Consider the following 25,793-nt stretch of genomic DNA (forward strand, 5'->3'; position numbering starts at 1 on the left):
CATTTTGGATAAAAAAAAATACCATGAGGAAAAGAATAATAACAAAGTTCGGAGTTCCTGGAAAAATTCCAGTAGTCTGACACAGCTTGATTAAGAAAAATGTGGGCAAAGATGATATATAGAAATGGCAGAAGTAGGGACTTGGGTTGTGGCTCAGCGGTAGAGCACTTGCCGAGCACGTGCAAAGCCCTGGGTTTGATCCTCAGCACCACATAAAAATAAATTAATTAATTAAATAAGGGTATTTTATTGTGTCATTGTGTCAACTACAACTAAAAAAATATTTTTTAAGAAAATGGCATAAGTAATCTGGCATCTGTGTGATCATGAAGACCTTTTTATACCATGTCTAAAGATGGTGAAAATTTCATACTGCAGGCAATGGGAAGTCAATGAAATATATTAATTGAAATAATATTACTTGATTTGTTTTTGAAGGATCCCTTCAACAACTATAAAGAAGTGACTCAGGGCAAGGAATCAGATAGTATAATAATGTATTTATCCAGATACAAATTGATGAAAGTATAAATGAAGCCACTGGTAGTGGATATGGTTAAAACAGGATGCATTCTTGAGATATCTGAAAAATATATTTGACAAGACAAGATGAATAATAAACTGAAAGAAAAAGAGACAGTGGGAATGACTCCCAGCTTATAGTTTGCACTACTGGGCCAAGATTACAATATTGTCAATGATGGGAAATAAGGAAAACCAATGATAAAAAATTAAAAACAAAAAGATTTTTATAGTGAAGAGCTACCTATGCTGTCCTGCATGCCCCACTTAACATATTTCTGATGAGGTTATCAATCACCTAACCCTGTATCCACGGAATGAGTAGGTATCCCATACTAATCAGAATCCTTTCATAAGCTTGACATACATGCTTGGAGTAAAGGCGGAAGGAGGATGTGGCACATCCTTAATCTAGAAACAAAAACTCTGATAATGGAAAACATGGAGACACCAAAAACTATTGCTAATGAAGGGTAAAGAGAACCTATCTGAGAATAAATCCATCTGTCAAGATGAAGAAAGAAATGTCCTATTAATACCTTCTGAATTCTGAAGCTAGCCCCAAATTTCTGCACATCTCAATTATTTAAAAGCATAAATAGTTTTTTATATGGGCTGTAATGGGTCACAGAAAGATTCTCAATTAAAAAAAAAAAACAGCAAATTCAATTAAAGGCAGATAAAGCTTGAGCTTCCTAGATAAAAATATTCTACAGTAGTTGGAACTATAGAGGTCAGGAACTCAGAAGAAAGATTCAAGACTAGAAATACATATCTATTTAAATTCTTCCTTCCTTGGTTAGGAGGGAATATTGGGCAAGGGACATTTTTGAAAGTGATGACTCTTAAAACATTTAGGACATTTTATAATTTTACTTTTATTTTTAATACATTAAATGGAATAAGAGCAAAAAAAAACTTTACAAATAAAATTAAAGCCTATTATCTCTTTATTACCTAAGGAGAGTTACATTAACAAGAATAACACAAAATAATTAAGTTAAGGTCATTCATGTACATGCGCGTGCATACACACACTCCTATAGGAGGCAGTTTTAGAGTACTAACTGGTGCTAGTTAGCTTGTGTTTGAATCCTGGCTCAACTACTTGACAGCAATGGACAAAAGATCAACTCTTCTGTGCCACAATTTCCTTATCTATAAAAAGGGCTACATATGCACCTACTAGATTGAGTTGATGTCAGAATTTTGAGTATTTGCTTTACCTATGTTAATTCTTAAACAATAATATATGCACACATAGTAATTACTAGATAAGTGATGATGATGATGATGATGATGATGATTATTTATTGGGGAAGTAAAGAATTTCCCCTTTATGATTTAACTTTATAATTCTTTGTTTTTAGACATACAATATCAAATTAGTTAGCATTTCCTTGACATATACCAAGTAGTAGAAAGGAAAAAAATCTCAGAAACTTTGAGTTGTTGAAAGAAAACCAATTAGATACCAAACTTTTCATAAACAATAAACATAAATATCCAATAGATGTCTTCACAAGAAAAAATTATATAAAATCTGAAATTTATACTTATCCTCTTTTCCATCTCCTTTTAGAATGCTTTTCACTCATACCTTCTCTATTGTTTCTAACATCTTTATATTCTCCATTATTCATGGAGTTCCCAACGTTAAAAAGATCATATTATTTATCACCCGTACCAGGTTTATTAATATAAACCATAGCCCAAGCAATCCACAAGGGATGATCACATTAGCCAAATGTTTCTCTGCTCCTCAAAGACATGTTATGTAAGCTTTTTCCTAACATAAACCTAACTCTTGTTACAAGGTCAAGGATAAATAAAATTTGACTATTTCCTCTCTCAGAGAATACATGCACTTCAACAGTTAAGACAAGCCAAATATGAGAACTTCAAGCATTTATGTTAAGACCAGTAAAGAAATAATTCTGGACACAAAAGGTTTTTCTTTTTCCTAACATCTAAAACTTTTTTGAGTAACTACAAGACTTGAATCTGAATAGTCTCCAATGAGAGAGAAAATCTCAGAAAAGTTGTTGTACACTTGAAGAAATTTTATAAACCTCAGAATCAAAAATACATGTTATTTATCATGATTAGCCATCTTTCCTCAGGAGTCTTCACAGATGCACATGTAGTATATATTTAGAGATTTAATTTCATATACATTCATAGTATTTTAATGATTAGATGTTATAAACATGTACTATCCAATCACACCCTTAACTATAATGACTTATTTTGAATTTAGTCTACCTAAGAATTGAAATAGAATGTTGACAATAATGGAAAATTCATTCAACAAAATCACTGATTACCATACCCCCCAACACTTTTATAAATAATTTTTATTTTGTTAAATAATTGCAAATAAATAACTAAAAGGAACTCATCAATATTAAATATAAAGTAAATATAAGCTTCTTATTAAAACTAACTTTAAAATCAATTTGCACATATTCATTATGAAAGACAACTCAGAAAACAAAATTAAGTATTTTCCATTGGTATCAGGAAAAAATAAAAATTACTATAATAAATACATGTTTTCTGAAGACTTACTTCTCCTGGTTACTTGTGGAATAAAAAGAGAATTCTTAAACTAGAATTATATTTTTTTAACTTTTTTTTTCTTTAATGTGGTGCTGAGGATTGAACCCAATGCCTCACACATGCTAGGCAAGCGCTCCACTGCTAAGACAAAACGCCAGCCCCAAACTAGAACTTTTTTGAAAATCTGCAATTACATTCTTGAAACATTTACTGAAACAAGAAGAGGTGATTGCCAAACCTTGGGGAGAAGCAATAACAAATCTGAAAAAAGCATACAGTTTGCAATGATGCAATGAACTTATTTACAAACACATTTAGAGTTTCAGATTTGTGGTTCCAATGGAAAGGCAATGATAAAAATTGTTTAAAAAAATAAATCAAAGAATTACCAAAATCAAATTAAAATAAGGGGAAAGTATTTAATTTGTGGTAGCAACTTCTCTTCTGGTAGGACACCAATGCAACGAACCAAACTACAATCAGATGATTAACAGGCCTAATAAAACCAAACACATTATCCCAGAATAAATAAGGCCCAAAATATGAATCTTATAAACAGTTTATGCTACCTAAAGAGGATCATTATTCAATTCTCATGCTTTCTCTGAGACAATGAAATTACAGAATAAGGAAATGGTGTCTGGGCAGGGAGAAGGGTTACAGAGAGGAAATACAACACTAGTAATGTAAAATATAGGCTATTGAGGGCTGGGGATATAGCTCAGTTAGTGGAGTGCTTGCCTTGCATGCACAAGTCCCTGGCTTCAATCCCCAGCACCAAAAAATATATTTATTTATCTATCTATTTATTTATTTATTTATTTTTCTGGACACAAAAGGTTTTTCTTTTTCAATGGAGATATATATATATGGAGAGAGAGAGAAAGAGAGAGAGAGAGAGAGAGAGAGAGAGAATAGGAAAAAATTCACATTATCAAGGAAGAAAAATTACCTTGCAAATTGCATGTCAGAAAGGAAAATCAAGTTAATGGTTAAAATCAAACTATTCAAAGTAATGATTTTTATCTGTGTACAAGCCTTTGAATTTAGTTTTCACATTCACTGCCAAAAAGGTTGTAATATTTTCAACTTTAAGAAAACATTGACAAAGAACAATTTTCAAAATATACATATGGTCATCTCCAACTTAAAATCCAAAGCTTAAATTCACTTTGCAACATAAAATAAAATTAAAATGTAAAATTTATAAAGTCATATACTCTAAATGAAGTAAGTAAACAACCAAATGAACCAGTTATCTCTATAGCATTTCTATTACTAGTAGAAACTTCTATTTAGAATATTTTGGAATAAAAATGCCACTTTAGTTTATACTCTTATATTTAGTTTATACTCTTATATTAAGGTAAAAAATAAATTATATTGAGAAGTATACATTCACTAACAAAATAAGTAAATTTTCATTAACAAAATATTTTCACTTTTACATGACTAAGAAAACAATAACAGCAAAAACCTAAGAATGTAAAGAATTCCTCTAGCAAGCCTCCAAAAAAAACATTTCTGAGAAAATTAAAGCAAATTAATTACCTGTAATATAACAAGAGCATTTTCTATGGAAAGGTCATCAGATGGTAGGCCTTCACTTTTCCAAATTAACTGTTCACTTTCAGTACAAAGAAATCTCCTCAGATCAAATTCTGAAAAGTTAAAGATACCAAGAATACTTCATTACAATAATCTTGCACTTGATAAAGGAAAGAAAATAAAACTATTTAAAATATACTGAAACAAGGCAGGGTGCAGTGGCAGACACCTGTAATTCCAGAGGCTTGGGAGGCTGAGGCAGGAGGATCACGAGTTCAAAGCCAGCCTCAGCAAAAGCAAGGCACTAAGCAACTCAGTGAGACCCTGTCTCTAAAATAAAATACAAAATAGGGCTGGTGATTTGGCCCTGTAGTTGAGTGCCCCTGAGCTGGATCCCAGGTATCCAAAAATAAACTAAAATATACTGAAGCAAAAGTTCCATGACAACCTTTAATTTGAAAACCATTCATCTACTTTTAGCACTCAAATATAAGAATAAAGAAGTTAAAAAAAGTTCAAAGGAATAGAACTTTAGTTAACTCATATTTCTTCAGAGTGAATGTTTTACAATCATAAGTAATTTTGTGCAAACCACAATATGCACAAGAAACGTTAGAGTTCCTATATTTCACCTTATTACATAAAATTATTGTAAAGATAAAATGTTTAGTTGAATTCATGCAATATCAAAAATCCTTTAGTGGTCTGTTATTTATAGTGATTTAGGAATAGAAGATGCAATAACAAAATGATTCCCAAAACTTTTGTGAAATTTGGCAAATCTATAGTCTGGTATCCTTACAACTTACAGAAGAATTTAAACACTGAAGTAAAGCAAATTAGCTAGGCACAGCAGCAAATACCTGTAATTCCAGCAACTTGGGAGGCTGAAGTACGATAATAAATAAGAGGCCAGCCTCAGCAATTTAGGGAGACACTGTCTCAAGATGAAAAATAAAAAGGACTGGGAATTTAGCTCAGTGGTTAAGCCTCTGGGTTCAATCCCCAGTACAAATAAATAAATAACAAAACAAAAGAGTGAAATAAAGGTCAAATGTGCATTTTTAGAATATTGAAATTTCAAAATCACAAATAACTAAATACAAACTTTCAAGACCAGCTGACTTGGTCCATTCTTCCAAACAGGTTTTTCTGAGACTCTCAGGAGCAGCAGAAAGATATGTAATAAAAGCAGCAGATAGTTGAGCTCGTTTTGGAAGAGTAGCTAATTGCTCTGTTATCTCTGCAACCTGGAAAAAGAGATAAAGAGAGATAAATGGATATGTCCTATCACAGAAGAAAATTACAGCTTCATGGAATTTTGTTTATTTGGCCCTGTAGTTGAGTGCCCCTGAGTTCGATCCCAGGTATCCAAAAATAAACTAAAATATACTGAAGCAAAAGTTCTATGACAACCTTTAATTTGAAAATCATTCATGGAAAAAATCACATATTTCTTTAAGTAATAATCCCTTATCTATTTGAATACACCAGTCAAATTTTTAAAATAACAATAAGACCACAGACCTTGCTGTGGTTTTGTATGAAATCCTAATGTATTTGTAGAAATAAACACACATTTTGTCATTGAAAGTTACTAATTATCATAATGAATAATGAGCTTTCATCCTTACCATAGCTGAATAGCATAAATTTGTATCACTTTATAAAATAACATTAAAATACACTGATGAACAAAGGTACGTAACAAATTTAATGAATCAAGACTCATTATTGTAATCTTTAGTACAGATGAAGCACAAGACAGAGCAGAAAGGACAGTGATACAGAAGGAATGAAAGAGAGGGGCAGAGTTGGTTGGAGGCCAATTATGAAAGGTTTTTCCATGCAATGCAAAGGATTTTCTCTTTTAACATTTTTAAACAAATCCCCTTTCTATTAACACTTTTAATAAAAAGGGATTTAAGAGGCAGCAAATAATGTAATGAGATGAGTTTTAAAAATATATTTCAGCCAACAAATAAAGGATGGACAAATTAAAAGGTTAGATAAGAGAGAGACAAGTTAGGAAAATCCAGATGAGAAAACAAAAAGATTGGCATTAAAGATGGAAGGCAAATACGAAGAATATTGCAAATTGATATGACAATTAAACAAGGAAACATTTAAGACAGCCCACATTTATAGTTTTGATGTAGAAGAAACACAACTTCAATAAACTATGAACTGAAAGCGATATGGAATTAGAAAAAAAATAAGTTACTTCAGACATGTTGGGTGGGTTCCTAAGAGACAAAAGTAATGCAATTATTTAAAGTATAGTTGGAAATATTAATTTTAAGCTCTGTATATCCTAGAAGTATAGCTTTGGTCATCACTGTGGTATAGATGACATTAACCCTGAATGAGAGAATCCCAGTTCCATTTCAGAAAAAAGAGTTAACAAGGAGAATACTGAAGATAATCAATATTATTGAATGAGAAAATGAGAAGTATCAGGTGAGAGAAGAAATCTGGTTATAAAGTTAAAAAGAAAATGTGAGACAAGACTAACAAAGCAAAAATAATAGAATATTTCAGGAAGAAATAAATGGCCAACAATATTGAACCCTAAAATTATTGTCCTGGTAAAGGTAAATTCAAAAAAGTCTCTAAAGAGAACTAAGTTTTAGATAATTTTCATTCCTGTCCTTCCCCTCAGCACCAGGTAATAAAAAGAGGATTTGTTTTCTTTCCTAAAAATCCATTCTCATAAAGATATTTTGCAATAAGATTAATTCACTTAGTTACCATGTGTATGTAGATCATTTGTCCAAAGCCAGATGCAAGTTAATGGATATTTGTCTTTCACTTTTTTAACAAATACATAACATCATAAGTTTCCTGAGTCTTTAGACTCTATGATTCTTCTCTGTAAACAAACCTGGGCATTCCATCTCTTGTGTTCTCTATCAAGCTGATTAATTAAGACTTCTGCAGCTTTGATTGTTTCCTGTGCTTTGCTAACTTCAGCTTCAAGTTTGGCAGCTTCAGAAGTCCTGCTCTGAAATCTAAGAAAACAGTTAATTAAAAACAAAAAGAATTTAAGAGATACTTAATGAAATTATCCATGGATAATTAAGTACATATTTATGCCAGAATTTAATGATAATATGGCCATAATTGTATAAAATTATCATTAATAAAACATATATACCAACACATATATTTAAAATCTATCATTCTCTACTTCAAAAAGCTGGACAGGTACTCCATAACCTTCTGTATTTATGTACATGTTTCTTAGTATGGCATTCAAGACCCTGTACAAAGACTGATCCAATCTATCTTTCTGGGTTTATTACTTGCTATTTCAGTTCCCCCAAAGTATACAGCAATATCTGAAAAAAATCAACATTATCAGAAAATGCCCTATTCTTTATCTCATGTATTCCTCTCAGGATGTTTCATTTGTCTAGAATGTCTTCCAACCACTCCCTTTATCCCCTCAGTCAAATACTCTTTAACATATACCTATCAAAAATAAAAGTACAATTTCAAAATTCACCTCAAATATCTAATACATTATATATAATCTCACCCTAAGTGCCCATTTGCCAAAGTTTATAACTCTCTTTTTAAATTGTTTTCCTTGAAAATGGTTGTACAAACATGTGCCTATAATATGCCCAGGATTGTATCAAACATTTTTTTTTAAAAGAGGGGGGGAGAGAATTTTTTAATATTTATTTTTTAGTTTTTGGTGGACACAACATCTTTATTTTATTTTTATGTGGTGCTGAGAATCAAACCCAGTGCCCTGCGTATGCCAGGCGAGCATGCTACCACTTGAGCCACATCCCCAGCCCTGTATCAAACATTTTTTAAAAACATTTCATTCTTACAACAACAGTTCAAAATTTTTCATGTTACAGATATAGAAATTTAGACCATAAGAGATTACTGCACAAAGATTCACCAATCATCAGTAGAGGATCTAAAATTTATATACAAATGTGCCGGATATTAAGTTCCATGAATTTTATGGTACATTCCACTGCCTTCCTATCCTCTATGTTCTTCACCTAGACATAAGACTCTAGAACTGAGCTGTTCAATAAGTTACCACTAAAACACATCGCAAATACTCTGTAGTCACATATGGCTATTTGCTACCATACTGGACAGAGTATATTACAGAATACTTCCATCATCTCATAAAGTTCCATTGGATGGTGCTGCTTTTCAGAAGTTGGCAACAGAAAACCATATCTTTATTCACTGCATGTTATTATACATCTTATTCTTTGTTAGTATATAATAAAATAGGTGTCACAGCCTAGAGTAACAACAGCATGGTGATAAGTAACATTATGGTAATTAACATTGGAATCCATTCTTAATTAATGATTATATAATGGAAAATGCCATTCTGCTTCACTTAAAATTCTCAGCATTATTTTAAAGAATAAAGAGATAAATATAAAGTGTTTAGTATAAGAGCTGAACCAGCAAGTGACTAATAAATGGATTTGAAACATTGCTACAAGGCAGACCTGCGACCGACCGGAAGAACAGGCCCAGCGGCCTGCCGGCGTGGTAGACACGTCACCCCAATTGGAGGAGGGGCAGAGAAGACCTGCCGTCCGCGCCTGCAAGGTAGGCAGACCTGCGACCGACTGGCAGGACAGGCCCAGTAGCCCGCCGGTGTGGTAGACACGTCACCCCAATTGGAGGAGGGGCAGAGCTGCCGCCTGCGCCTGCAAGGTAGACAGACCTGCAACCTGGAGAACAGGCCCAGCGGCCCGCTGGCATGATAGACAGATCGCCCCAATTGGAGGAGGAACACAGCCGCCGCCCGGCCCTGCAAGGGAGACTTTGCAACTATACAAGAGCAATATAAATATATAGGGGGAAAAAATCAATAACACAACAGTTTCACCAAGCAGAAAGAAACACGAGCAATATGAAAAGACAAGGAAAGAAAAGACCACAAGCAATGCAGGTCAACTCAACCTTAGAAGAGGTAATAGCTGCAGCAGATGAAATGTCAGATAAAGAATTCAGGATTTACATGCTTCAGATGATCTGGAGTATCAAGGAAGACATTAGACAGCAAAATCAGACAATGAAAGATCACTTCGACAATGAATTACATAAACAAATCCAAGAAGCAAAAGACCAACTATACAGAGAGATACAGGTTATAAAAAACAAACAAACAGAAATCCTAGAAATGCAGGAAGCAAAAAACAAACTTAAAAACTCAAATGAGAATACTACCAGCAGAGTAGAACACTTAGAAGATAGAACATCAGACAATGAAGACAAAGTATTTCAACTTGAAAAGAGCATAGACAGCTCAGCGAGACTCTTAAGAAACCATGAGCAGAACANCTCCCAGCCTTAATTCATGACATTAAATTTTTCTTGCTCAACTTTTCACTAGTAATTGGAAATATATGTAGCAGTAGCTACTTAAACAGAGACAGAAGATATTTATTCTCACCAAAGAATTTCTTTAAAAAGAAGTACCTTCTTTACAAAATAGAAGACACAGAGGCAAACCCCGACATCTACAGTTATCTGATCCTTCACAAAAGTGCCAAAAACATATAGGAGTAAAGACATCCTTTACAACAAATGATGCTAAAATAACTGGTTATCCACATGTAGAATGAGACTAGACTCTTATCTCTCACCCTGCACAAAAATCAACTCAAAATGAATCAAAGATGTAGAAATTAGACCTGAAACTATGCAACTCCTAGAAGAAAACACAGGCTCAACACTCCAGCATATAGGCACATGCAATTACTTTCCCAAAAGTACCCCTAAAGCTCAGAAACAATGCCAAGAGTTAATAAATGGAACAGCATCAACTTAAAAAGCTTCTGCACAGCAAAGGAAACAATTAGAAATGTAAAGAAAGAACACACAGAATGGGAGAAAATCTTTTGTTAGCAACTCTTCTGACGTAGGATTAATACTGAGAATACGTAAAGAACTCAAAAAATTTAAAACAAAAAAAAAATCAAATAACCCAATTAATAAATGGGCAAATGAATTAAACAGACATTTCACAAAAGAAGAAAAATGGTCAACAAATATACGAACAACTATTCAACATCATTAGCAACTAGGGAAATGCAAATCAAAACTGCACTGAAATTTCATCTCACACGGGTCAGAATGGCAGTCATCAGGAATACAAATAATAATAAATGCTAAGAAGGATGTGCAGAGAAATGAACACTTTTACACTGTGGGATTGTCAATTATCACAACCACTAATGGAAATCAAGTATGGAGGCTCCTCAAAAGACTAGGAATGGAACCACCACACGACCCATCTACTCCACTTCTTGGTGTTTATCCTAAAGAATTAAAGTTATCTTACTACAATGACACATGTTTATAGAAGCACAATTCACAATAGCCAAACAATAAAAACAGCCTAAGTGTCCATTAACAGATGAATGTATAAAGAAAATGTGGTATATATACACAATGGTGACTTATTTAGCTATAAAGATAAATGAAATTGCTGGGTATAGTGGAGCATGCCTGTAATTCCAGTGGCTCAGGAGGCTGACAAAGGAGAATTGCAAGTTCAGAAAAAGTGAGGCGCTAAGCAATTCAGTGAGACTCTGTATCTAAATAAAATACAAAATAGGGCTGGGGATTTGGCTAAGTGGTTGAATGCCCCTAAGTTCAATCCCCTGTAGCCCCCACACACAAAAAAAAAATGAAATTGCATCATTTGCAGGAAAATGAATGAAACTTGAGACTATCATGTTAAGCAAAATAAGTCAAGGGTCATATGTTTTCTCTCATATGTGGAAGCTAAAGAGGAAAAAGGGAAAAGAAAGGTACAGGTGAATCTCATGAAAATTAAAGGGAGATCAGTAGAAGAAAGAAACCAAGGGGAAGGAGGTAGAGAAGGAGAGGAGAAGTGTTGGGGAGTGACATTGGCCAAACTGTCTTGTTATATTCTGTGCATGTATAAATATGTAACAACAAATTCCATCATTACATACAACTGTAATATACCAATTTAAAAAATGTAGGAAAAAAGTACCTTCTGTATTATTCTACACCCTTACCATCATTAGAGTGATACATTACAAAAAGAAGTAAAAATAGTGGTTGCAATTAAAATTATCAAAATTTAAAAAGTAACTTGAGCTTTATATTTCAAATACACAAAATACATTTCAAAATTTAACTTACTTCTCTTTAAGTTCTGAGACCTTTTGACCAACAGAGTTAAGAAGCTCTTCTAATTTCTTTTTTCTGTCTTCAGTTTTCTTCAAATTCCTAAAATATAACAGTATTATAAAAGTCACTCTATTTTAGATATCAGTTTTAAAGCAGCAACAATACTTTGAAATGTAATCTTGCAGTTAAAACACAATAAAAACTATCAATAATTACATAATATAACATTTTTGCTTCAAATTAAATTTGAGAAACAATGTTAAAATTTGATCCTTTGATCCAACCATACTTTTAGGAATCTATATCAATAAAACACTTGTGCAAATAGACTTCTGATCAAAAGGGTAGACTACACATATTCATTTATACTCTCTTCTTTCTGAAGCTCTATTAAAATAAAAGCAAAATGATAAAAAATTTATAAATGACAAAGATAAAAAGAATAAAAGGGAGAAATAAGACAATGGAGAAACTTCCAAAAAATTCTGAAAAGTAGCAATTGACACACCAGAACACAAAAACTAAATGCAGCATAAAAATTTCCAAAAAAAAAAAGTGGAATTCCAAAATTCTCAAAAAGTATAGACAACAGGTATCTCTGAATCTAACACTAAAAATAAATACAGCAGTTTGGTTGATAGTACAAAGAATTTGGCCTCAAATTTTCTAACCCATTAAAAATAGACTTTTTCTCTAAAACCATCCCAGAATACAGCAACACCAGTACCAGTTATACCCCCAAATAACTCATTCTACCCCTACACACACCCTATGTAGATTCTTTGGAGACAAAAAAGGAATAACAACCTCCTTCTAAAAACTACCCAGGGCAGGGGAGGTACCTTGGGGGAAAAAAAAATTCATGGAAAAAGAATCTCTTTTTTCCAACTATAAATCATCTTACAAATAGAACTTCAGCAGTAAACTGGATACATAATAAGCTACCTTGAAACCAACCTAATCTGGGGACTTGTTTGCAATGCCATATTTTTCTTAATTTCTTAAAGCTATCTTTAAGCTACCTAAAGTGGTAATTTCACTAATTTAAAGCCAAAAGCACTCCAAACGACACAGAAGTACAAAAATAATACCAATGGAATAATGCAATAAACTTTCCAAGAACCAATAAATGAATTTCTAAATTTAAAGTGGAGAGTAACTATCCACCACCAAGAATTGTAAAATTCACAATGTTAAAAACTAAGATCCCAAAAACTTTCGAAGAGAAAAAAATATAGGGTAACATGCAAAACTCTGGGGATCAAAATGGTATTAAGACTTTGGAAGGGGAGGGAGGGGGGATGGTAGAGGATAGGAAAGGTAGCAGAATACAACAGTTACTAATAGGGCATTATGTAAAAATGTGGAAGTGTAACCGATGTGATTCTGCAATCTGTATTTGGGGTAAAATTGGGAGTTCATAACCAACTTGAATCTAATGTATGAAATATGATATGTCAAGAGCTTTATAATGTTTTGAACAACCAATAAAAAAAATAAAATAAAATAAAGTTAGTTTGATCATGGTAAAAAAAAAAAAAAGACTTTTCAAGAAAAAGGTTGGACTCTAGAAGAGAGCAGAGCAGGGGTTCCCAATATTTACTGTGCAAACAAATCACCTAGAGGAAGTATTAAAAACAGATCGCAAGGTCTCACTCCTCAACCACACATGAGATCTGATTCAGAAAGTCTGAATGGAGCCTAGTATTCTAAAATGATCTCAAAATAGTTTACATCCTGTATGCTTTTTCTTAGGAAGATACTGTAGAGCATATACTAGAAAAATGAGGGACAAACCTAAGATAAATTCATAATAAAAGGATTCAATACAGAAAAAAGATAAAGGTAATGATAAATAGCAGTTTCCAGATAACATCTGTAAGCAGCAGCCCTAGGGAGAAACTAATCTAGATTGGAACAGGATAAAAGGCTCTAGGAGGAATAATGCTAAGAAAAAGAAAATAGAACTCTAGACTATCAAAGTGTTTTAGGGTTCTGACAAAGAGAGTAGATAAATTTGTGATACATAAACAGGAAAAAGAGATAATCAATTTAAAAAAATGAGAATGGATAATTATGCTTGTAACGCATTTGACTATTGTCATATATGTAAGAAATTTTTTAAAAGTTTAAATAAAGAAGGAAGGAAGGAAGGAAGGAAGGAAGGAAGGAAGGAAGGAAGGAAGGAAGGAAGGAAAGAATAACCAGTATATGCACAAGAAAGGAAATGAACTCAAAACATGTCTCAGGTACAAAAATATTTCTATAGTCAAAATAATAAAAACGCTTTTGATTCAACATAAAAATTCATATAATTATATTGATAAAATCAACAAGTTAAAATTAAGAGCTAAAATTTTTGTTCAGAGTACAAAGTTAATAGGTCATGGAGTGGTGGTGAAGATGGCCGCTGCGCACGGGGGTTGCTGAAGTGCTGAGCATGGTGCTCAGAGCAGCGGCTTTAATCGAAATTTCGCACAGCGTGTAAGAACTCCTTTCACCCATAGCACAAAAGTTAATAACNATTGCATGGTAGTGGAGGGAGACCCTCATTGTTATACAAAATTACATATAAGAGGGGAATGGGAAAATAAACAAGGAGAGAAATGAATTACAGTAGATGGGATAGAGAGAGAAGATGGGAGGGGAGGGGAGCGGAGATAGTAGAGGATAGGAAAGGTAGCAGAATACAACAGTTACTAATAGGGCATTATGTAAAAATGTAGATGTGTAACCGACGTGATTCTGCAATCTGTATTTGGGGTAAAATTGGGAGTTCAAAACCCACCTGAATCAAATGTATGAAATATGATATGTCAAGAGCTTTGTAATGTTTTGAACAACCAATAAAAAATAAATAAATAAAAACAAAGGTAAAAAAAAAAAAAAGTTAATAGGTCATGTGAGACATTGAACAATCAAGAACATAACAAACCTCTCAGTCTGCATTTAGAACAAAGGAGTAAAAAATAATACTGACTTACTAGCCAATTGGACCTTTAAGATCAAATAATAAATCACTAAATCTTCCTCCTACATGCTCAGAAATTTTTTCAAAAAACATATTCTAAATATTTCCTAGAACTTAGATGATGAAAACCAACATAAAAGCCCTCAATTCCAAAACTTCTTTTTTACATTTAATATTATTACTTTATAAAACTTGACTCTTCCTAAAGGAATAACATTCTTCTAACAAAATAATGACAGAGATAAACTGAGTTTGTTCTGCTATCTGTATCTTTCTAATTGCTTTATTTTTTGATTCATTTAATTTACAATTTATATTTAATTAACTCATTTTAATACTAGGTGCCTTTTTAAAATGGAGAAAAAAATGAATACAAATGATATAACAAATTCATAAAATTGGTAACAACAAATGGTAGAATATGTATTATATTATATTTCACTTACGATACTAATCCTGCCTGTTCAGTTTCCAAAGGCTGAATTCGTTCCAAGACATGAGAATACTGTACATTGGCTTTAACCCAGGCAGCCAAAGGCGCAGCTGCAGTACTGGCACGTTTAGCATTCTAAAAAAGTTTACTAGAAGTTACCAAATATCCTGACACAATTCCAAACAAATGCAAAGTTCACTTTAACACATTTTTATCTAGTAAATAAATAACACATTTATTTAAAAATTAACCTATTAAATAATGAAATGTTTGACTTACAGCTAAAATAAAAATATAGTGAACTGCTATTCTGATTAAGAGGAATATACATGAACTAAACTTTTAGGTTAAAAATAAATCTTGAACCACACAGAATCTTTAGCATAAAGATGATTTAGCAACATAATTACTCCATTGGTCCCAATTATAATAAATATGACAACCACAATATTCAAGCATTATTTTCCTTCTATACAGATGATATACTTTTATTAGATAAGAACAATTTTGAAATCATTATCATTGATGTCAAAGAATATGTATATAACAATTTGAATAAGAATCTTAAAAACACCAAAATCGTGGAATTTAAACTGTGCACTGAAATTTGATACAACTATCCTAACACAGTTATCTGTTATTATCTGTTAAGTACACAGGAGGAAAAAGCATAATAGAAAAGTTGCAAGTAAAAAATTATTAAATGTTCTCATGGGAATTTAACATTGAGAGCAGAGTCAAACACCACTTATCTTTTCTCCTACAACCTGGATTCTAGCTTACCAATTCTTGTAGTGAATGCTTCCCAACTATAACACCTATAGGTTGGTGATTTTTTTGTTTGTATGTTTTTTAGTTTTAGTTTTCAGGTGATCTAACAACTGGTATTGACATCTTTAAAAGTCTAATATCACATGCAATAGAAAACAGAATTTATGTTATAACTGTTAAAAATTACCTTTGGATCAAAAGAGCCTTTGTTTTTAAAAAGAAGTTCTTCAACACTCTCTCTTATTTCCTTTGGAATATTTCGTGCATCAAAGGTTGCTATGTCTTCTCTTACACCTCTTTTGGCAAGAAAACTAAAATGAAAACATAGTAATTCAAATGAGGCTAAGTGAAAATTGAAATTTCAGAAAAACATCAATATGACAAAATGATATATGTAATACTTTTAATCCATTGATTAACAAAAACAGAATATTAAAAAATTTAAGATTCTAATGGCTGTTATTTTTTATAGACAGCAAAAACAAACTCTAGAAAAATGAAAAACTGTTTAATGTCCTGTGAATAAACTAAAGCAACAAGAGAAATGTCAGAATCACAATCTTATTTTTTTAATTAATTTTATTTTTTAAATACATGATACATGATAGTGGAATGAATTACAATTCTTATTACACATATAGAGCACAATTTTTCATATCTCTGTATATAAAGTATGTTCACACCAATTCATGACTTCATACATGTACTTTGGATAATGATGTCCATCACATTCCACCATCATTGCTAACTCCCTGCCCCCTCTCTTCCCCTCCCACCCCTCTGCCCTATTTAGAGTTCCTCTATTCCTCCCATGCTTCCCCTCCCTACCTTACTATGAGTCAGTCACCTTATAAAAGAAAAAACAATCATGAAATGCATCTGGAAAAATAAGAGACCCAGAATAGCTAAAGCAATCCTTAGCAGGAAGAGTAAATCAGGTGGCATCACTATACCAGACCTTAAATTATACTACAGAGCAATAGTAACAAAAACAGCATGATATTGGCACCAAAACAGATGGGTAGACCAATGGTACAGAGTAGAGGACACAGAGACTAACCCACAAAACTACAATTATCTTATATTAGACAAAGGTGCCAAAATGATGCATTGGAGAAAAGACAGCCTCTTCAACAAATGGTGCTGGGAAAACTGGAAATCCATATGCAACAAAATGAAATTAAACCCCTATCTCTCACCATGCACAAAACTCAAAGTGGATCAAGGACTTAGGAATACAACAGACCCTGCATCTAATAGAAGAAAAAGTAGGCCCTAATATCCATCATGTGGGATTAGGCCCCAACTTTCTTTTTTTTTTTTTTTTAATTTAAAACTCCTGTGGCATAAGAATTAAAATCAAGAATCAATAAATGAGAGGGACTCAAACTAAAAAGTTTCTTCTCAGCAAAAGAAACAATCTGTGAAGTGAATAGATAGCCTACATCTTGGGAGCAAATCTTTACCCCTCACACATCAGATATAGCACTAATCTCTAGGTACATAAAGAACTCAAAAAGTTAAGCACCAAAAAAAAAAACAAATAACCCAATAAATGGGCCAAGGACCTGAACAGACACTTCTCAGAAGAGAATATACAATCAATCAACAAATACATGAAAAAATGTTCATCATCTCTAGCAATTTAGAGAAATGCAAATCAAAACTACTCTAAGATATCTTCTCCTTCCAGTCAGAATGGCAGCTACTATGAAGACAAACAACAATAAGTGATGGCGAGGATGTGGGGGAAAAGGTACACTCATACATTGCTGTGGGACTGCAAATTGGTGCAACCAATACGGAAAGCAGTATGGAGATTTCTTGGAAAACTGGAAATGGAACCACCATTTGACCCAGAATCACAGTCTTATTCCACCCACATCCTTACTTGTGAACTACTAGGTGAGCAGATGCTCTAGGATATACAAAGAAATATTCAGACTCCTTTCTAAGGTATTTTAAAAGTATTCTCCCATCCTTACTCTTTTCTCCTATCACCAAATATAAAAAGAACTCTTCACTATCAACCTAAATTGAACAAAAGACTTAATATCAGCACAAGCCATAGCTAGCCCTTTTTAAGAGACTCTTTACACATTAGGACTAGCTGGGTAATTTAGTCAATTCTAAAGAAAACAAGCTTATTTACAACCCATTTTTCCCTCTCTGATCAAACAATGAGGCTTATAATACTGGCATCAAATACCAGTATGATAATAAGAAAACTGAATGTGCACAACTCAATGTTTAGTTACCACTCACCCTTTTCTAGTTTATATCTCTCATATTATTTATAGTTTGCTCACTCCTCTCTCTTTCCCTCACTCTCTCAATCTCCTGCCCTTCTGCCCCCATCTCAGCCCCAAAACTCCAAGACTGTGAAAATAGTGATTCTATTTTCTTTAAATCATACAAAAATCACAGTGCTCTGTACTATGTAGGGATCAAGTAAATTATTAAATTTAATGAGATATTCTGAAAGATTCTAAGGCATTTCTTTCCTCCTCCTTGGATATTAATTTTTAACAATCATTTATGGGAAGCATTGCAGAGAATACCTCAAAATTTCAGGGCAAGGATATAACCATGTATTCACATACAGGTAAGTGTGACAAATTAAAAAATATATATATTAAAAACTATGAAAGATGGTGCAGTTCATTGCTTAAATAGCATTTTTCACAAATTCAAGAACTTACCTTTTCATGCTCACCCAAGATGTATCAAAGATACCCATTAGCCTTAAAACTCCTTCAAGAATGTCTCGAATTACATCAGGTGGCATGCGTAGTGAACGAATTTCTGAAAGAGATTCTGGCTTAATGTTTCCAACTGCTAGTTTAGCTTCATTCACTAAAGGCTAAAAGAAAAAGAAAAAAAAAAAGGTCACCTTACTTTCAAAATAAGTATTTTAAGAAAACAATAACTTTACAAATAATTTTAGAACTAGTTGGGTAATTTAGTCAAGTCTGGAGAAAACAGGCTCAAAGATTTGTTTTATTTATCTACAACACCTTTTTCCCTATACAATCAAACAACAAGATTTACAGAAAACAAATATTATTTTTAATTACCACCAGTTAATTCACTTGCTTTCCCTGGCAGGCTTTCTTATTTTCTTTTTCTTTTACACTCTGGTTGAAGGCTACATTTGATAATACTATTAGTAAATAACTTGAGCCATAAAAAATGTTTAAATTCCTACTTTACAAATAGTAGTCAAATATGTAAATGGAGGGGCTGGGGTTGTGGCTCAGTGGTAGGGCGCTTGCCTAGCATGCATGAGGCGCTGGGATTGACTCTTAGCACCACATAAAAATAAAAAAAAAATAACATAAAGGAATTGTATTCATCTACAACTAAGAAATTTGTTTTTAAAAAAATATGTAAATGGATCTTCAAATGTTTTTCACTTACCTGTACTTCTTTTAATTCATCATCAATTTTATTTTTTCTTTCTTCAATTTTAACAACTTCTTCTGCTATTCTGTGCTTCAACCTTTCAAGTTCTGTCTTTTGCTCACTAGCATCCTATAGGAATATTTATGTGACATTCTAATCAATTTTAATCCAAAAAAATATTTAAAAACAGGATACCAATATATCACTTAATTAAAAATATATATTTTCTATTAAAATTTCTTCTAATATTCATTTGAAATCTATGTTATGAGAATTTCCAGAACATTCTGTATTTACTATCAGAAAGATTTTTACACTTTGTTTTAATTTTTTGAGTTAACAAAGCAATAACTCCTTGTAATACAAAATTCAAACAAGTCAGAAATGCATAATGTTAAAAATGATTATAGTAAGATACATATAAGCATTGAAATAATCAAGGAAGGTCAGTATTATGCTCATTTTATAAATGAGGAAACTAAATAAAAGTCTTCTTTAATTCTAATATGAGATGAATAATTCTTTCCAAGTAACTTGTATAACAAAAGACTATTTCTGTACTTTTATCTTAGATATAAATTAATTGAAATCAAGATATTAATAATAATGGCAAATATCTGGGGGAAGACGTAGAAAACTTAAAGAACAATAAATTATGCATTAATATCATATCACCTCTTTGTTCCTAAATTTTAAAAAAAATCAATGCTGTTAGATCCCACAATAATGAAAATGTTTAAATTTTATAAATGTATGTTTGGTCTTATTTATATTAATTGAAAACCAAAGAAAAAATTTTTCAAAAACTCTTCCAAGAATCCTTACAACACTGGCTTAAAACCTACTAATACATGATGTCTTACTGAAAAATATATTGATGTACTTGATCTGAGTGTAACCAGGACACAGAAATTTATTAATCTACCACCAAATTAAGAATCCTGAGTCTATCAGTATTCCTCTGCCCCATTCTAACCATCGTGTATGTTACACATCAGCCCATTTTGGAACTTTTCTAAAATCCATAAACATTTCTACCTTTGTACATTCCTCAAAAAGGGAAGTTATTCTCTTGGGCATCAGAATATTTCTAAAAGGCCACCCTTCACATCTGAAAGTTATCCCTATTGTGAGTTTTTATAGCATTTAATCTGTACTCTTCTTTTAAAACAAACTTAGAATTGCAACCTTTAAAAGTTGCAGTTTGGTGTTTATCCTATATCTCTGAACAGTACTTTATCAAAAAAAAGCTAACTGTTATCATAATTAATTATAATTAATTAAGCAAATTTATTAATTCATGAGATGCAGTTATTTTTCTGGGTCTCTACAAGGTAAAACAATCAGATATAATCAGCTACAGATTTAGAAAAATTCCTTCTTAGGACAATTCAAAGAGTGGCATAACACCAAATATATATTATTAATATAAACTAGATAATATAAGGAACGTAAGTGGTGATTAATTTTCTCTTATAAACATACCATTGTCAACAGTGTTGTATTTTTTGTAGTTTTTATTTTTGTATATTTCAAAGAACTCTTCTAAGATAAGAAATAATAGATTTTTAACAATAAAAATGGCTGTCTGCATTTAATAAATGTTAATTTGGTTCTGAAATGCCTTGATAAAAAATTATGGTAAAGGTTTATAGTATCCAAATTACATTTATATGTCTTATAAACTTATTTACCACATAGCAACCACTAACATGTTTTCTATCATACAAATTTTCCTGTTTCTATAATTCCATGCAAAAGAACTCACACAGTATGCAATATCTGCATCTAGCTTTATTCACTTAGAATAATGCTTCTGAGTCATCCTCATGTTATTTCTATTTCTCTCGGTTACCAACTTAAAAGTGGGATTATTGGGTTATATGGGAAGTTTATATTAAACATTACACAAAACTGCCAAATTTTTTAAGAGGCTGCACAGTTTTGAACTTCCTCCTGCAATTATCAGAGTTCTAGACACTCCACATCCTTATCATCACTTCATTTTATCAATCTTTCAATATTATCCGTTCTAGTGGATGTGTAGTGGCATCTCACTAGGTATTTTATTTTACATTTCATTCATGACTAATGATGTTGAGCATGTTTTCATGTTATTACTCCATCTTGTGTCCTCTTTTGTGGAAGTGTCCATTCAAATCTTTTGCTCTTTGTTAAAATGAAATTTTTGTTTTAGGATTATAAAGTTGTAACACTTTTCATGTATTCTGGATACAAATCCTTTATCATATGTGTGTTTTGGAAATATTTTCTCCAAGTCTGTGGTTTGCCTTTTTATTTCAGAATTTACTTAAAAAGAGAATTTTTTTAATTTTGAGGAAATCTAAAATCAATTTCTCTTTTTCTATTTTAGCATCACAAATAAGTCCTTGCCTCACCCAAGCATAAAGAGTTTTGCCTAAGTTTTCTTCTAAGTTTTTATAATTTAGTGCTATAGACTGAGGTCTATGATCCATTTCAAGTGATTTTTGTATAAGTTACAAGATAAAAATATGAAGTTTTTTCTCTATATATGAAGTTTTTTCTCTATATATGAATATCCAAATATCACACTAATTTCAAGAAAGACTATCCATTCCCTTTTTATTTGTCATTTCTGAATAAAATTAATTAAATCTGTACAAATAACTCTACTTCTGGTTTCCATACCATTCCATCAACCTCTATGCCTAACATTAAACCAATATTACACTTTCTTAAATAATACTTTAAATCTATACTGAGTTTTGAAATCTTAAGTCCTCCAACTTTGCTATTTTTAAGATTTTGTGCCATATCCTTTTTCATTAAGATACATACATTAATGTGAAAAATATTACATTTTAATATGAGGCATTAGACTAGTGGCTAATGGACATGAGTAAGCATATTTGGGAAAAAGTCAAGGAAATAAAACAGACAGAAATTAATGATATACATTACATATAACTAATGACAAAAGTCTAATATGATGTATAAGTTTTGTCTTAAATAATTAGCTATATTATATTGCCATAATCTAAAGAAATAAATTTAAAAAAGGAAAATTGCGAATTAACTTTTCCAACCTGTTTCAACTTGCAATGTTCATAGGCCTTCCAAAAAGACATGTTTAACAGATACTTGAATATATTACTGAAATATTTGGTCTAAGAAATATTTGCCCAAAAGAATGAAAAGATGAATTTGGTAATAGTCATATGTGGTTGGTAGTACAAAGCAATATAAGGGAAAAACCATCCTGAGAGAATATGTACACATAAAAGAACACTTAACTCATATACTTGTTGATTGATTATATCATCTTCTGAGAAGTGTCTGTTCAGGTCTTTGGCCCATTTATTGATTGGGTTATTTGGGGTTTTTTTGTTTTTTGGGGGTTTTTTGTTTTTGTTTTTGTTTTGGTGTCTAGTTTTTTGAGTTCTTTATATACCATAGTGATTAGTGATCTATCTGATGTGTGAGGGGTAAAGATTTGCTCCCAAGATGTAGGCTCTCTGTTCACCTCACAGATTATTTCTTTTGCTGAGAAAAAACTTTTAGTTTGACTTCATCCCATTTATTGATTCTTGATTTTAATTCTTGCGCCAAAGGAGTTTTATTAAGGAAGTTGGGACCTAATCCCACATGATGGAGATTAGGGCCTACTTTTTCTTCTAATAGACACAGGGTCTCTGGTTGTATTCCTAAGTCCTTGATCCATTTTGGCTGAGTTTTGTGCATGGTGAGAGATAGGGGTTTAATCTCATTTTACTGCATATGGATTTTCAGTTTTCCCAGTATCGTTTGTTGAAGAGGCTGTCTTTTCTCCAATGCATGTTTCTGGCATCTTTGTCTAATATAATTGTAGTTTTGTGGGTTAGTCTCTGTGTCCTCTATTCTGTACCATTTGTCTACCCATCTGTTTTGGTGCCAATATCATGCTGTTTTTGTTACTATTGCTCTGTAGTATACTTTAAGGTGTGGTATAGTGATGCCACCTGACTTAGTCTTCCTGCTAAAAATTGCTTTAGTTATTCTTGGTTTCTTATTTTTCCAGATAATTTCATGAGAAATGCAAATCAAAACTACTCTAAGATACCATCTCACTCCAGTCAGAATGGCAGCTATTATGAAGACAAATAACAATAAGTATTGGTGAGGATATGTGGGAAAAGTTATACTCATACACTGCTGGTGGGACTTCAAATTGGTACAGCCAATATGGAAAACTGTATGGAGATTTCTTGGAAAAATTGGGAATGGAACCACCATTTGACCCAGCTGTCCCTCTCCTCGGTCTATACCCAAAGGACTTAAAAACAGCATATTACAGGGACACAGCCACATCAATGTTTATGGCAGCACAATTCACAGTAGATAAACTGTGGAACCAACATAATACCCTTCAATAGGTGAATAGATGAAAAAACAAAATGTGGTATATACACAATGGAATATTACTCAGCAATAAAAGAGAATAAAATCATGGCATTTGCAGGTAAATACGGGATTAGAGAAGATAATGCTAAGTGAATTTAGCCAATCCCAAAAAACCAAATGCCAAATGTTTTCTCTGATATAAGGAGGCTAATTCATAGTGGGGTAGGGAGAGAGAGCATGGGAGAAATAGATAAACTCTAGATAGGGCAGAGGGGTGGGAGCGGAAGGGAGAGGGTATGGGGTTAGAAATGATGGTGAAATGTGATGGTCATTATTATCCAAAGTACATGTATGAAGACATGAATTGGTGTGAATATACTTTGTATACAACCAGAGATATGAAAAAATGTGCTCTATATGTGTAATAAGAATTGTAATGCATTTTGCTATTACATATAAATTTTAAAAAATTAATTTAAAAAAAAGAATACTCAACTCAAAGAGGATCAAAGACTTAGGCACTAGAACAGAGATCCTGCACCTAATAGAAGAAAAAGTAGGCCCAAATCTTCACTATATCAGCCTAGGATCTGACTTACTTAAAAAGGCTCCTAAAGCAAAGGAAGTAAAATATAGAATCAATAAATGGGAGAGAATCAAACTAAAAAGCTTTTTTCTCAGCAAAGTAAAAAATCTAGAACAAAAAGAGTGAGCCTACAGAGTGGAGAAAATCTTTACCACATCACCTCAGGTAGAGTATTAATCTCCTGGATATACAAAGAATTCAAAAAACGCAACACCAAAAACACAAATAACCCAATCAATAAATGGGCTAAGGAACTGAACAGACACTTTACATAAGAAAAAATACAATCCATCAACAAATACATGAAAAAATGTTCAATATCTCAAGCAATTAGAGAAATGCAAATCAAAATTACACTAAGATTTCAACTCACTCCAGTCAGAATGCAATTATCAAAAATACAAACAACAATAAATATTGGCAAGGATGTGTGGAAAAATGTGCACTCATACATTGCTGATGGGATGGCAAATTGGTACAACCATTATGGAAAGTAGTAATGAAGATTCCTCAGAAAACTTGGAATGGAATCACCATTTGACCCAGCTATTCCACTCCTCAGATATACCCAAAGAATTTAAAATCAGCATATTACAGTGACACAGCCACATTAATATTTATAGCAGCTCAACTCACAACAGTTAAACTTTGGAACCAACCTAGGTATCCTTCAACAGACGAATGGATAAAAAAATTGTAGTGTATACACATAATGGAATATTACTCAGCCTTAAAGAAGAATGAAATTATGGCATTTGCTGGTAAATTAATGGAGTTGGAAAATATCATACTAAGCAAAATAAGCCAATCCCAATAAACCAAAGGCCAAATGTTTTTTCTGATATGCAGATGCTAACTCACAATAGGTGGGGGGGGGGTGCTAGGGAAGAATAGAGGTACTTTGGATTAGACAGAGAAGAGTAAAGGGAGGGAAGGGGATATAGGAGTAGGAAGAATAATAGAATGAATTAGACATTATTACCCTATGTACGTAAATGACTATATAACCGATAGGATTCTACATCATGTACAACCAGAAGAATGAGAAATTAGATTTCATTTATGTATGATGTATCATAGTGCATTCTAATGTCATATATAACTAATTAGAACAAATAAAAAATGATTGAAAAGAAACCAAATAATAAAAAAATATGGAAAAACAAGAATACCTGGGGAAAAAACTGAAAAATCTCCTTTGAAAGTATTTGACAAAAGAAAATGATGGCTAAAAGAAAGATATGATTAAAATATAAAATATCACACAATAAAGACATTTTATAAATTTTGAGAGTATGGAAAACTTTCAAATTCTAAAGGAGAGAATTTTAAGAAAATAAAAAGAGATCAACTTAGCTGTCAGAACATTAAAAAAAAGAAAAATCAATTACAGACAACTCCATACCAATTTAAAATAAAAAAGAGTTTAGATAAATAAACATAAATGAGGAGACAAGGGTATGATTCTAAAC

The 25,793-nt window shown here is 32.2% G+C and overlaps 1 protein-coding gene across 3 annotated transcripts in view; it reads right to left on the minus strand.

Moving 5' to 3' along the window:
- Positions 1-25,793, minus strand: part of Dync2h1 (dynein cytoplasmic 2 heavy chain 1) — a 174,019-nt gene that overhangs the window by 46,013 nt on the left and 102,213 nt on the right. For all 3 annotated transcript variants that reach the window (XM_048795761.1, XM_015489688.2, XM_048795760.1), the window contains exons 56-63: positions 19,389-19,502; positions 18,671-18,831; positions 16,156-16,279; positions 15,211-15,332; positions 11,806-11,892; positions 7,517-7,643; positions 5,741-5,882; positions 4,636-4,745 (exon numbers count right to left, since the gene is read on the minus strand). In XM_048795761.1, coding sequence (XP_048651718.1) covers positions 4,636-4,745; positions 5,741-5,882; positions 7,517-7,643; positions 11,806-11,892; positions 15,211-15,332; positions 16,156-16,279; positions 18,671-18,831; positions 19,389-19,502 — 987 coding nt within the window. The remainder of the gene's footprint in view (positions 1-4,635; positions 4,746-5,740; positions 5,883-7,516; positions 7,644-11,805; positions 11,893-15,210; positions 15,333-16,155; positions 16,280-18,670; positions 18,832-19,388; positions 19,503-25,793) is intronic.

This window comes from Marmota marmota, unplaced genomic scaffold (assembly GCF_001458135.2).
Source record: "Marmota marmota marmota unplaced genomic scaffold, marMar, whole genome shotgun sequence".
In the NCBI taxonomy this organism is placed as follows: domain Eukaryota; kingdom Metazoa; phylum Chordata; class Mammalia; order Rodentia; family Sciuridae; genus Marmota; species Marmota marmota.